The sequence below is a fragment of the Nipponia nippon genome, unplaced genomic scaffold, assembly GCF_047370975.1.
Source record: "Nipponia nippon isolate SJK-2023a ecotype South Korea unplaced genomic scaffold, ASM4737097v1 scaffold_5, whole genome shotgun sequence".
NCBI lineage: Eukaryota > Metazoa > Chordata > Aves > Pelecaniformes > Threskiornithidae > Nipponia > Nipponia nippon.
Genome location: NW_028262369.1, coordinates 31,952,912 through 31,967,244, shown reverse-complemented (window position 1 = coordinate 31,967,244; position 14,333 = coordinate 31,952,912). Strand labels below are relative to the sequence as shown.

The 14,333-nt window shown below is 55.1% G+C and overlaps 1 protein-coding gene across 3 annotated transcripts in view; it reads left to right on the top strand.

Annotated features, from left to right (window-relative positions):
* RNF220 (ring finger protein 220) overlaps positions 1-14,333 on the top strand; it is a 227,854-nt gene that overhangs the window by 124,614 nt on the left and 88,907 nt on the right. For all 3 annotated transcript variants that reach the window (XM_009468165.2, XM_087731539.1, XM_009468164.2), the window contains one exon: positions 13,687-13,816. In XM_009468165.2, the coding sequence (XP_009466440.1) occupies positions 13,687-13,816 (130 nt within the window). The remainder of the gene's footprint in view (positions 1-13,686; positions 13,817-14,333) is intronic.

Genomic DNA, 14,333 nt, shown 5'->3' with positions numbered 1-14,333 from the left:
TTTAATTGGGGTGGGGGATGCGGTAGAGGAGAAGAGGGGTGAGGCTCGGGGCAAGGGGAAGGCAGCCCTGGTCTTCTTGGCATCCTGGGGAAAAAGTGATGGCTACAGAGACTGCAGCTGTTGTGGAAGGGAACAGCGAGGGTCTGAGCAGGTCAGGACCCAGAAAGAGGGAGAAACCAGGACTTTTAATCCCTTCCCCACGCTCCTCCACATGCCCTCTGCCTAGCAAAGGCGCATTTCCTTGTGCATCAGCTGAGGCACCCCAGGGCACAGGGACGAGGGCGTCCCTGTCCCCAGAAGCTGTGCCTGTGCAGGTCAGGACTGTGTGTGAAACACCAGATCCCAGCAGCAGATTAAGAGGCTGAAGTGTCAGGATGTGTCCCCGCCTCGTGCTGAGCATCCCTCTCCGGGGAGGGGAGGCTCTCAGGGCAGATTTCACCTTGTGCAAAGGGGTCAGCGAAAGACTCGCGTGCCACTTAAATCCCACTTAAGCACTCTGCACTGGGGTGAAATTAACTCTCTCTGCAGAATAAGCCATCAAGAAAAACTGATCTAAAAATCTACGCTGGGCCACAGCCGAGCCACACTTCTATTAGCAAGTAAAAAAATATTTCCCGTCCTTAGAGTTAAATGAGCCAATAGTTCAATCACGGAGCGAAAAGCGGCAATAGATACGGGGATGCTGAGTGCCTCAGGTATTGGCAATCTATGCGAGGAATCACAATAAGCAGGACTCGCATGTTTTCTCAGTGTTTAGCAGCAGTGTTATTCAACAACCTATTTGCAAATGCCATCTTCGAAAGTCCTTTTTTCCCCCCTCGTTAAAGTTGCAGCGATAATAGGGCGATTACAGTGCAATAAGCTAAACGCAATCCATTAGTGGCATCACGGCTGTTTTTAGATCTTAAAAAAAAAAAAATCAAAGCTGTTTAAGTTTACTTATTATGCACATTAAAGGCAGGCAGCAGGGTCTGATCAAAGACACCACCACCCCTGCGCTCCCCCCGCCCGCCTCCTGTCCCTGCATCTTGTCCCCCCTCTATTCATTAGTGGTCACAGCTGTGCAGTCGGCCAATTACTTGGGAATAATAAGTACATTTTGCAGTAAATTAAATATTAATTAGTCCTTGGCAGGTTGTTTTGTTTTGTTTTTTTTTTTCTTATTTCCCTCCCTCCACCTGAAAACGGCGGAAGGGATGTGACACTGTCATTGCCTGTGCCGGCATGTGGGTGACAGCGGGGGAGGCTCCCCTCTGGCCCTGTGCTCGGTCTCCTCCACGGTGGCTTGCAGTGAGGTCTTTCCTGCTCTTCCTAGAGGGTTCGCTGCTGCTGGGCCAGGATTTGTAAAGCCATCCCCAGCTTTGCTGCTATCTTCTTCTCCCAACCTGGGCACATCCCGTCTCTGCCTGGGTTCCCCCCCTGCACGCCCCACTTGGGCACTTAGCGCTCCGGGGCAGGGCATCATCCCTGATTGCCTGTGATGTGCCTGTGAGAGTGGTCTGGAGGCAGCAAATAAATCTGTGTGGGGTTTGCCAGGCCTTGGGAAGGGTTTGTTCCATGGGATGTGAGGGCAGCTTGGCTGGTGCAACCCTCTCCCCAGCAGCACTGGCAGGAGAGATGCTGCCTCATCCCCTGGACGTGACTGCAAGGCCTCATCCTGCCCTGCTCCGGCACAGCAGGACCCCAACTCAAACAGTGCGCGTAGTGCCAGGGGATAACGAGCAGGAGTAGGGATGGGCAGAAGGGGCTGGCTGAAGAGCGACTGTTGTACAACTCAGCATCACCCCTGGCCAAAGCAAGTTGTCCCTTTTCTGGTTTGGTGGCAGACCCCAGGCGAGGTGACCCTTTGATCCCCTGGCCAGGGACTCCGAGGACAGAGTGACCTGGTCTGGCTTTGCCTGTTCCCATGGAAGTCAGACCACCTTAAACAAGTGCAGACCCTGGGGAAAAGCTCTGCAGACTGTGGTCAGGTGAAGCCCAGACCAGATCCCAAGCGTAGATCTGCTGGGAAGAGCGGTTCCTTAAACTGAGACAGGTGGGCTAGTTTTGATGTTGTCAACCTATCGGCATATATTAAGGTTTAAAGAATGAATGCAGTGGAAAGGAAAAGTGGATGGAAAGAGCAGCGAAGCTCTGCATAGGAGGGATAAGAGCCTGATGCGGAGGGAAGAGCTGTCCTTGCTCTGGCACTCCCCAGGAGCACTGCAGAGGCTGACACAGGATCCGCTGGGAGCCCTCAGCAATCAGGACAGGAGGGGAAGACGCTCTGGTCGCTCACCCATTCCCTGCAGCGGGTGTCCCTGTCACCTGGGCTGTGCCTCCCTGAAGCGTAGCATCGCCTTCACTCCCTATGGCCAGGCAGGAGCCTGGAAACAAGGAGACGGGGTCTCAGCATCCCACCCACCACCCATCCTTCCTCCCTGGCACCCATGTCAGTGTGAGCAGAGGAGACAGCTTTCTGTGCGCTCTGTTTTTACCAAGAGTTTCTAAGGCAGGAATGAGCTATGTTAGCAAAGCCGGAGTAATCTGTGCCTGTCAGCAGATCCCAAGGTAAAAGGCTCCACTTGTCCAGCTCTTGGATTTACACTTTACTAACAGCTCTGCGGGCTGCCTTGTGATGCACCGTGCACCAGTTCGCCCCTTGGTGCTCTTGAGTGCAATTAAGTTGTTTGTTTTTTTTTTTTTTAAATGTAGTTTGACAATACGCAGGTTAGGTTTGTATTTTATTTACAGCTTTTACTTGGGGACCAATAAAACCCCAGCTGGCTAATGTGAGATCTAAAACTTGCATCTCACTCTTTGCTTTAGATATCTTTTCTATGGTAAACTATTTATTTGCGTTTCATCTTGTACAAGCTCCTCTTTCCATGCTGAGAAGCCGAGAGCTCCAGGGGCTCTTTGAAGACTATTTGCTATAGGATAGCAACTGGAATTCTCTTTAAACATCCGCGCCTGCTTTGTCCTACAACTGGCCTCTTGGTGTCAACACGCAGTTTTGTGCAAGTTTCCTGTGCAAAGCTAACATTTGCACGCTCCCCTGGCAATTGCGCTTCCAGATCCCTCTTGTTCAAGCATATCCTATCGTTTATTCTTGCAAGCATGAGCAGCAGTTACTCCACGTGCCAAATTAAAGGCGGCATCAAGTCCTCTTTCAAAAGGAAGATTTAACCAGGTTACGAATTACCACTGTGCTGCTCGGGTAGGAGGAACATGCTGCGTGACCTACACAGCTGGTCAAAACGGTCCACATTTGGATTGCAAGTACATGGTCCCCCTATCTCTGAGCCTCCAGGTTCTCAGCACACAGTTAAAATGCCACAAACTTCTTGGAAAGGGTTATTCGACAGCAGGATGAGGCGCACGCATGCAAAATCCCAGTGCATTTCAATGTCGTGCAGTCAGACATCTCCACCTATGAGCATCCCCTGGACGCTGACCCTGGCGTGCCGGCGGAGCACGTGTGAAGGGTGAGGTGGCATCAGGCTAGCGACACAAATCACGCTAAAAATGCCAAATGGCTGCGTTTACATGCATTCGCAACCCGAGGGTCGTGCTCTTGCCATAAAAAGGAAGATGAACCCTGGCGAGATGGGAGCGATGTTCCCAAGGATGCCTCTGGGAGGGAAAGATCAAGAACCCATGCTCGTAATGGCCTCGGCTGCTAAAACAGTCAAAATAATAACGGGGTGGGGAGGATGCTGGAGGGGCCAGATGCAGCCAGGGGAGCTGCGTGATGGGTGCCCATCGTGTGCCGGTGCATCTGCCCAGCAACACCCTGATGTGCCTGTTCTCCCTGGGATACTGCAGGCCTTCAGGGTGCACATCCCAACATCCAGCCCCCTTTTAAATCCCAGCGGAGATTTCCGTTATGTGGGTGGAAACGGCCAGGACAAGCTCTAGGAAGGGAAAATATTTTCTTTCTCTCCGGTGTTATTTTTTCACTCCCTCTGTTTTCCTTTCTGCCCTTCCTTTGCCATCTCATGGCTCTCTAAATTCACGGGAGCTCTTCCTCAAGGTGAAATGAAGGCTCCAGGCTGCGTTTGGTGGTGCCGGGGGGGGACACGAGGGTCAGGGAGGGTTAAGCAGGGAGGGGGCAGTGCAACAAGGCAGCCTGATCTAGTGATTAAACAAAGGGATTCAGCCAACATGTGTAAAATTAAGTGATCAAGAGTTGATTACAGAGTGCATTGATTGTGTACTGATGGATTAAACAGAGTCGTGCTCGGGATGCGATTTTCCGAGCTGGGCACGGAGAGCGCAGGCAATCGACGTGTTGGCCAGAAGGACCCGCTTCTCCCAAGCCCTGGCTTTTATACATTCTCCGGATAAATCTGCAGAGAGGCCCGTGGAATTATAATCGATTATCCATTTCTCAAAGTCACTTAAGGGCCCTGAGCTACAAGCTAAAGTGCCGGTGCTGCGAAGAGGCATTGGGTATGCGCCGGCATGTGCAGGTGCTGGCGCGAGGGGAAAATGTGGCAATGACCCTGCGTGCTGCAAGCTGATGAATCTATTTTCTTGTAGGAAATAGTTTTGACAGTTCAATATCTGTGTTTTCGATATGTGCCCCACACACCCCCGAGGGAGGAGAGGAGAGGAGCTGGAAAGTGGGGGGGGAGGGAGTGGGTGGGAGGCAGGGAAAGACTCTACCCCATCACCCCTTCGAATTATAGACGGATCAGTATATCACCAACTTAACAGGCTGCCCTCCAAGTCAAGGGCATGGAGACGCGTGCCTGCCTGAGAGCGTCTGCTGCGAGGACAGGACGGGGCTGGAGCCCCTCTCAGGGCGACTTGCTGGGCTGTGGGGGGACCCACAGCAAGCTCCCGGCCTGCTGGCAGTGGAGTCGTCCTCAGGCTCTTGTTTTCCTGTCAATGGTGAAGGCAGATACCCATTTCCAGGCTGATCCCGTCTCTTGGATTGCAGCCAGATCCTTTGCTGAGGACCCAGAGGAGCAGGAGGACGGGGCGTGTGAGAACTGCAGCCTGGTGGAGGATTGTCCTGTGGGTTTTGCAGGGAGCTAGGATGTGCAGTGGTGGGATAAGGCTGGGAGGGAGAAGCCCCTCCAGTGCTCCCCCAGCCTCTGTGCAGGGCTGTTGCTCCCACTCACGACTGCAGCCCGGTTTCTGGTATGGATGAAGCAATCAGGGCATGGCGCAGACCCCAAAAGTGTCTGAGACATTGGACCCAGCTCTCTTATGGGCTCCCAGCCAGACACAGGGATGTTCCTGTGAAACTCCCACCTTCTCTAGTTCCCACTGCTGTTATTTTTGGCAGCTAAAGAAGGTATTTTTCTCCAGGTCTTTCCATCCGAAGAACTGATGCAGAGCATGGATAATCAAGGCACGCATTGGCAATGCAGCTATGCAGCTCCTCATCTCTGCCCTCTCTCACGGGCCCAGCAGGAACCCCAGCTTGGGGAACTAGTTCAGCAAGGCACAAAAAGTGACCCTTGTAACAGCAAACAGGGCCAGAGGCCAGGGCTGTCAATGAATGTCACCCAGCTGCTACCCTTGGGTGCACAACCCCAGGCATGCTGGGTTGCCGAGGAGGAAGAGGAGGGATAAAGGCAGAGCCATTCCCTGCACTCAGTCCAGCCATGGCTACACACATGGTGCAGGCAGCAGGAGAGCCCTGGGGTCTCCTGCCTGGCTGCCTGCCTGCTGGGGAGCGCGCTGGGTCCCAGTGCCTCATTTCGCAAGCCCCACTGTGGAAGGACTGGCTGTGGGCCACAGCATTTGCAGAATTGCATGCATGCTCCCTGGGTCCCAGTGGCTCCTAGTGGCTTGTCCACAGCCTGGCTGGTCTTGTCTGCGTGGCGTGACAAGATCCATGGGATGGAGGGCAGCTGAAGGATGTGGGGGAAGGAGGTGCATCACGCTCCAGAAGGTCCCCCAGGCTGGAGGGACAGAGCTGTAGGCTGCCCCCAGGAGCATTTCTGCCATGCCATGTTTGCTGAAGCCAGGGACCCCACTGATGCTGGGGAGACCCAGCTGCTCCCCAGGACTTGTGTGTTTTGGAGATGAGGCAGTGGGTTGGAGCAGGCTCCAGTTTTGCTGCCAGGGCAGAGGATGTGTGGCAGCAGGGAATTCCAGCTCTGTGGTGCCAAGCTTGCCCAGACTCATACCAGCACCCGTCAGAGAAGCTGGAGCATAGAAGGGATCATCTGTCTCTGTCCCTGTTCCCCACTGTCTTGCTTTGGTCCATCTCCAGCCCAACGCAGGTTACAGCCAGGCACCGATGTGCTTCCTTGGGGGAAGCTGGCACGGCAGCCTGCCTGGCCGGGAGCCACAAGGGAGAAGGGCAGGAACAGAGGCAGTGCAGCCCCTTGACTTGATCTTGGCATTCCTCTGTTTTTCTCTTGTGGAGCCCGGGGAGGCATTTCTGCTCTGCTCTGCAGAGCCGCATTGAGCCCAGGAGCAGTGCTATGGAGAGATTGGGCCACAGCCCGTCCCAGCCCTCCTCTTCCCCTCTCCCTTCCAGGTCCTTGTCACACTCTCCCTTTCCAGCTCTCCCGGCGGCCCGCGTCCCTCTCACTGAGGATTCATTGTCTTGTCAGCCTCTAGTTAGCCGGCATGCGTGCGAATCATAAATTACCCCACCCGGGCCTCTGCTATGCTTCAGCACAGACAAAAAAATTGCACTCCATCACCGTGTCTCCCGGCTTTTAGTGGTATTGATCAATGCTGCTCCCTTCCCGCCCCCCCCCCCCTTTTCATTTTAACCGAGCCGGTTAAGTGCAGTATCTTATTTTGTGCTGGGACAAATGAAAAGAATATTAGCAAGGGCTGAAATATATCTCTTTTTTATCTCTCTGCTACTTTTTTATTGAATCTTTCTGAGTAGGTGGCTTTCCGCAGGATGACAGCCTCATGACAGGCTCCTCATTAGAGCCGAGACAGTAATTGTGATGCATTTCCCTGCGCGGCCTTTTCACTTCTCCCCCCCCTCCTGCCTTTCCTCCTCTCTCCTTTTCCCCTGATTTGTAAAGTGATTGGATGTACAGACTCACTCAGTTTCTTAAATTATTGCCCAGCTCAATCCATCTTCCTCTGCCCCACGCCGGGCAGCCGTGATCTCCGCAGATGGAGAGACGGGGCCGGGATCACGAGCGGTGGGGTCGGAGGCTCGGAGGGGCTCCTCGCCTTTCCCTGCTGCTGGGCTGGCAGCTCCCATGAGAAACGTGGTGCCGGACCCGACGGGACATGTAACAGCTTTTTGAAGAGCCCAGGGTGCTGCTTGAACACACATTTTTCCTGAGCAACCCATGGGATCACCTGGAACCGGATCCCCAGCTGGTGTTTGGCAGCAGCACTGCGCCAGTTTACACCAGGCCTCTCCAGTATCCAGCTTGCCTGGAGGCAGAGCTACAAGAGCAACTCTTTTATTTGGAAGGAAATCAATATTTTAGCAAGCTTTTTTTGCCTCGGATCCCTCCGTAGTTTTTAGCCTCAGGAGAAGCAGGTATATTTGCTAAGCTGCTTGGCAGCCCGGGCACCCTACCAGGGAGCAGTGCTGGGGATCAGGCCCTTGGCGGGGATGCAGGGGGCTGAGTTCAGCTTTTCGCTGTGCCCCAGTTTCCTCATGAGGTTGTAGAGGTCCTTTGGTCCCTCTGTGCCTCTCTTACCCCAGCTGTCAGCCACCCCTGCGCTCATCTCTGTTGGGTTCAAGGCAGGAGTGGCCATGTGCCCATGCCATGTCCACCACAATCTGAGTCCAGCTTCTGCCGGTGCCCTGCAGCAGCTTTGCGCTGTGATGCAGGAGTGGAGAAGTGACTCTTCAAAAGCCTTTTCTTATATGAAAAATCATGTTTCCAGACCCCTGCTCCCTTCCTGCATGCACAGACCTCCAAAATGCACGTTCTCCAGGGAAGGGCAGGTCTGCGTGGTGCAGGGTGATTCCTCGGTGATCTGGACGCGCTTGCTGCACTGTGGGGTGTTTGCAGAGTTAGGTCGTGCTGTGGATGCAGTTATGGCCAGATGCTGAACTGAGCCACAGCATGTGAACCTGGAGCCACCTCACTGCCCATTGCCGTCCCCAGCACCTGGCTCTCCATCGCCCTGTGCAGAGCAAGTGCTGGAGGGGCCAGATCCAGGGCGCCTGGTCCCAGGCAACAAGCTAAAGTCTGCATCCCACACAGCCAGGATCTGCATCCTGCACAGCCAGGCAGGAGCCTGAGGGAGGGGAAAGGCCTACTGTACAGAGCGGGACATGCCCTGACCTCAAGCCACCCCCCTGGGCAGATATTTGGGGGCCACTTACCTTTTGGCCCCAGTCAAAACCAGCAGGATCCAAGGCAGCACCCAGCAGGCAGGATGCAGCCCTATATGCATGGTACTGGGAGCACACCAGTAAATAACAGGGAGATGGGAGAGCGATGAACAATGTTAGTCAGTCTCCCTCACTTCACATCAAATACTTTTTGCCTCTGCTGTTATTCCGGGGTGGTCTGCACTGACACACGAACGATCTCCGCCTTCCTTGCCCCACCGTTGTCATCCTCCCCTGGCTGCGGCGCAGCCCCGTGGCTGCCACTTACTGTCAGGGCTCTGCGAGCCTCATCGGCTGCGGCACGGGCTCACCGGGAGAAGAGCAAGCGTTTGGCTATTTCCAAGCTAATATGGGGCTTTCTTTGAATTATTGTTTTTTGAGCTGGAAGGAAAGGAGGCTTGTCACACGAGATATCTGCTATCAGTACACAAATAACAGCAAGCCCATCATCGAATGGAAAATAATCGCCTCGGAAACCGAGCTGCGGGGGAGCCGGGAGGGATTATTACAGGCGCTGGCAGTGGCGATGCTGTCAAGGAGCCTGTGTCAGCACTTCCATTACCACCCACCTGGTTTCAGTGCGGCCCCCGAAGCGGCGCATGGGGCCGCGGGGCCCCAGCATGGGGTCATTTCTATTCAGAAGAGTTTCAGATCAACTGGCTTTGATTGGGTTTAAATGATGGAGTGTTTAAGAGGGAGAGAGAGGAAATGGGAGGGTGAGATGGAGGGAGGCATCTCAGAGGAGGGGGAGTTTGGTACTCAGACAAGTGGAAAACAGTTTGAGATAGGAGAAATCAGGAGTTGGGAGAGAAGAGCTGGTCCTCCCAGAGGCAAGTTTCAGATGGCCGCGAGGAAGGACAGCGTAGGGAGAAGATGCCTTGAAACCTGGGCAGATGTCCTGGGGTCTGCCCAGTGAGGGGCCCTTTTAGGAAAGAGCGAGCGCATTCCCAGCAGGGAACATGCCCCCATCAGTGCTCCCTACCTGCTGCAGTCCCTGGGGAGGCACCTGGCTGGGCAATAAGCCATCAGCAGAGCTCAGCAATTGAATTATAAACAATTCATTCCATTCATTTGGCAACTTGCTGAGCTCCTGGGCAGAGCGAGCACTCACGCCTTGTAAGCTTTGCTCATTCAGAGTGACTTGGGAGCATCGTTTACTCTGTGCTGCATAGTGACGAGGGGCTATATACATCACATGCCGTCATGGCTGTTGGCAGGCTGGGTCCTTTTTTCCCACTTAAATACTCTCCAGAACAGCATTTCCCATTCTGCTTGTGAGGGGAAAGCTCTCCCTTCCAAGTGACCCAGTCCTGGCCTGCAAACGCCTCGGGGTGCTGTCAGCCCTGCATCCCAGGGCACAGATGCAGGGTGGGAGTGGTGATGGCTTCATACCTTCATGCCTATTCGGTGCCACGTGTGCATCCCCAGTACCTGAGCCCAGCTCCCAGCCCGGAGCATGGGTCCCGTTAGCAGTTGCTTCACGGTGAATCAGACCTGACTCAGGGGAATTATGTTGGATCCGTACTGGTGTAAATGAGGGCAGGATCTGGCCCTCGATCTCCAGCAGGATCAGGAGGGTTCGGTTCGGTCCCCACCTGGGCTGGGATCCATTTGCAGGCGCCCTCCAACGGAGCCCGTGGACAAATTCCTCCACACAGGGGTGCATCTGCGCACTGAGCCCTCTGCTTTCAGAGCAGGAAATATTCGGTTTCAACACTTGGAGTTAAACATTTCCGCGGAGCCCAGGAGACCGTGCAAACAGCAGGAGCACCAAGGCTCTGCCTTTTCATCTCTCTGGCACTGTTGAGTGGGGGGTCGGCAGCAGGGAAAGCACAGCAGAGCCGAGGAGGGTAAACACTGGAGCTGAGCCTACCGAGTAACCAGAGAGCAAAGGGGAGAGAGAGGGGCAAAGAAAACAAAAACACAGCTGCCAAAAAACAAAAGCCTGAAAAGAGCCATTCAGGGTCTCTCAGGAGCGGGTTTGGCACAGGGCAGGGAGGGAAGAGTGGGGAGCACTTGCTGCTGGGGCAGGCACGCGTCCAGCCTGCTCGGGATTTGGACCCTTCGTTTTGCCCTGGGCAAATCAATGCCCTCTGCTCCTTCAAGCAGAGTAGGCATCTACCCAGCATGGTCCAGCTGCACACAGAGTGCAGCATCCTTTGTTTTTTCATGAGTACCGGGATGCCCCTGCTGCGAAGAGGAGAGGCGGGATGTGCGCATCTCCCTCTACCTTTGCATTCACAAACAAAACCTTTTGGACTCGTGATGCCCATCCTCTCCCTCCCCACAACCCAACGTCCCACGCCACGGAGCTGCGTACCACTGCCCGGCGTAAGGCACTACAGCATGGGGGTGTGCCGGGCTCCGGGGCACGCTGCGGATGCAGCCACTGCTGATTTGGGGAGACGCATCCTGCCGGCAGCCTCTGTGGCACGCCAGGCAGGCAGCAGGTTTTGCAGACCTGGGGAGGCTTGCGTAGGTGTCCTGCTGGCACGGGAGATGATCCCTCCCTTCTGCCTGTCACTCGCACTTAACCCTGGTCCTGCAAAAGCACGGTTGTCAGCCCCTTGGGCCAGGAGCCAGGGCTCCTTCTGTCTCCTGCTTTGCAATCTGTACATCAGGGACTTGGCTGCATGTCTGGGTCCCTGTTCTCCTACCCCTCTGGAAGCCCTTGCTTCAGTGCGAGCACCAACCTCCCACGCTCACTGGAGCAAGGGGATCTTCCCCTGCTGTCACAGGGATGTGGGGTGACAGCTGTCACGTCTGTCCTTGGCGTGAATTCATTGCTGTATCGTTGCTGTAGCTGGTGGGTAAGGCTGTTGCTGCTCATTTCTCCTGCTGGCCTGGGCTGGGGTTGGGAATGGCCACGGAAGGCAGCAAGGCTCCTTCCCATGGCCTGAGATCCCTCCCGGCTGCCCTGGCTGTTGAAATCCAAAGTCATCCCTGCTTAGGAACATGCACCCCATGGAAAAGCCCTGAAGAACAAGCAGGTAGCAAGGACCTGGACGTGCAAGAGGTTAAAAAAGTCACCAGCCTTCTGCAAAAGAGCTGGTCCCCAGGCAGGACCTCAGCTGCACCTCCTGGTGCGAGGTTGCCCATCCCAGCACTGCGGTCCAGCGCTCTCCATCGCCCCTCCCAGCAAACAAACACCCCTGGGCTCCCCGGAGAGCAGAGACCCAAGGATGCTCAACCTCCCATTCACCCTCTGGTGCTGCCAAGAGCATCCCTGTCCCACCAACCCAAGCTGTGGGTGGCAAGCGGGGAGGACTCGTGGGCCCCACAGTGGTGGCCTGGGCTTGGAGCGGGAATGCGGTGCGGTAGGGCGGAGGGCAGCCTGTTTACCCGTCCCATCTGCACACCCCACAGCAGGGATCCAGCAGGATTTCCCGTCCGCTCAAAGGCTGCCTGTTTATTTTGGGAGGGAAACTCAGACAGCTCCATTGTTTTGCTGCGAAGTTGGGGTTATAAATAGCAGGTGGTCGGGGACGCTCCTGGGCTATTTTGGGCCCCCACTACACAAAAGTGGAAACGCTCCAAGAGGAAGGTGGAATTACTGAAATGCCGACCTTTCCCACAAAGGTCAGCGGGACCTGGTTGTTTGGGTTTGGGTTGGGTTCTGGGCATTATTTAAATGCAAGGGAAGGAGGAGAGAGGAAGATGTTCCCGGCTGCGTGCTCTGTCGTCCCCTGCAGAAGGGTGGTGGGGATGAGGAGCCGAGGTGCCTGGGGTCTGGCGGGGCTCTGTCCAGGAGCCGTCAGGAGCGGCTCAGGTCCAGAGGAGAGACCAGCTGGGTTTTCCTCCTGGCTCTGCAAACAGGAGTGTTCCCAGTAGCTGGAGAAGCTGGGGGGATAGGGGGTGCCCCATAGCACTGGCCTGCTCCAACTCATCCCTCATGCCTCACTTTCCCCCACTTCCTATAGGGAGGCTGAAGAAAAGGGCAGGCAATGTCCCAGTGACAGCCCCACTCTCTCCAGGCACGTATGCTATGTCCTTCTGGAAGGCAAGGATGAGCCAAGGTGACTCTCAAACTTATTTCAGACCCTTCCTCTCGTTAAATGCCTACGCGAGGCGGTTATACAGTGAGCAGCAGGGACCCAGTAAAGCCGCTCACACCAATGTTTTATACTTTGAGAAGGTCTATTCCTTTAATGGGGATTCATTTAACTGGGTTCTGCCATCGTTAGGAGCCATAAAATGGCACCTCTTGGCTCCTGATTGGAAGGCCACAGTGCACGCAGCCCCCTCGTATCCAGCGCCGGCTGCTTTATTGTGCATTACTGCCTCTCACTCGGATTTAACCAATTTGATCCATGTCTAATACATAAATAAATAATCCAGCAGGAGGGTTCACGTTAGATGACAACAGGCGGCTATAAAGCATGTTTCTCCCCGCTGGAGCCATCTGAGCCAGGCTCCGCACGCCCTCTCATGAGCAGAGCTGCTAATACAGCTGGGAGAGGGGGGCCTGGAGACCCGCAGGCTTCTCTGTTTTATTGAAACTTCATTGTTTGCTTTAGAGTTTTATTTTATGTTAAATAGACGCTGTATATTCCTTACAGAGGGGGCAATAAAGTTTCCAAGCTGGAGGAAATTGGCTTAGGAGCAGGGAGTGAACCAGGGAGATGTGGCTAGGCAGGGAGGATTTGGGGTGAGGAGGGTGTGAGGCAGTGCCCTGCTTCCAGGGCAGCCCCAGGGCTCAGCCCAGCTTGGGTTCAGGGTCCGCAGGCACCCCCAGATCTCACCCAGGGATGATGCAGCCCCAGAGGGCTCAGAATGAGAGAAGATGTGGGATCCGAAGCTGCTGGTGGTGCGGGAACGGCAAGGGGACCCATCTCAGCCCAGGAACGGGGTGAGCAACCCCCGGTGAGCACTGGGGCAGCAGTGCCGAGCATCCGGACCTGCTCCCTGCCATCCGCAGCCCAGCGCCGTGGGGTCTCCTCTGCCTCCCAACTGTTGTGCGCCCATGGAGAATCGCTCTGCCCTTCAGGGGGGACATCCTGACCCACCCGACTTCAGGAGCGCCGAGGAGGTCTTACTTTACTGTTATTAGTTAATAGGAACAGTGGGTAGTGCAGTGTCATCCGTCTGCCCCCAGCCACGCCATCTGCACTGCAAACTGGGGAAGCTGGGGTTGCACAGGGTCACTCCCGAAACGTGTCTGTTGCTGCTCTCCCTGTAAGACTGGAGGGCCCATGGCCGGGGCTGGGATGCTCTCGTACCAGTTGCTGTCCCGCTGCAGAACAGAGCCAGTCCCTGCCCCAGGGAGTGTGGGATGCAGAGAGGAATAGGGCTATACTGGGAGAAAATCCCCAGGTTTCTGACCTCAGCTAGGACAGGGACCAGGGCAGAGCACAGGTGATGCTGATAGCAGCTGATCAGAGCTAAAGCTTTCTCCCCTCTTTTCCTCCTCACAGGCAAAAAGAAAGCAACTTTGTTTGACAGCCAGGCTCCGATCTGCCCCATCTGCCAGGTCCTCCTTCGCCCTGGGGAGTTGCAGGAGCACATGGAGCAGGAGCTGGAGAAGCTCACCCAGCTGAACATCAGGTAAGCAGCTCCCTGGGGTCCACCAGCAGCCCCAGTTAGCCAGCCGGGGCACCTGCAGATGGCAGAGGAGATGGTGGTACCCACAGCTACCAGATATGGGATATTGAGTGCTAGCCAGCAGGGCAGAAACATTTCCCTGGGGTTCACCATAAAGCCAGGCAGAAATGCCTCCCAGAGGGCACAGACACCCCTTTCCCCAGGGATGTGTGTTTGGGTGAGCAGCTCTCAGGTTGCTCACGTCCCACAATGGAGCAGGCCTGCAGCAACGGTGCGCACTGCCCCTCAGCTGCCTTCAGCTCCCTTCTGCTTTCCCCAGCACAGCAAAGTCCCCGATTTAAAAAAAAATAATAATAATAATTGCATTTTAACTGCTGGCAGTTATTTAGGAAATGGCTGCAGCCAAGGGTTGGCAGATCCCTGCCCCTGCCTTAATAAAACTCAGCAGCCTTGGAAAAGAGCGTGTTTATTTCAATTATTAATGAATTCCCCGGTCATTAAAAGGTGAGGAAAGGAATCA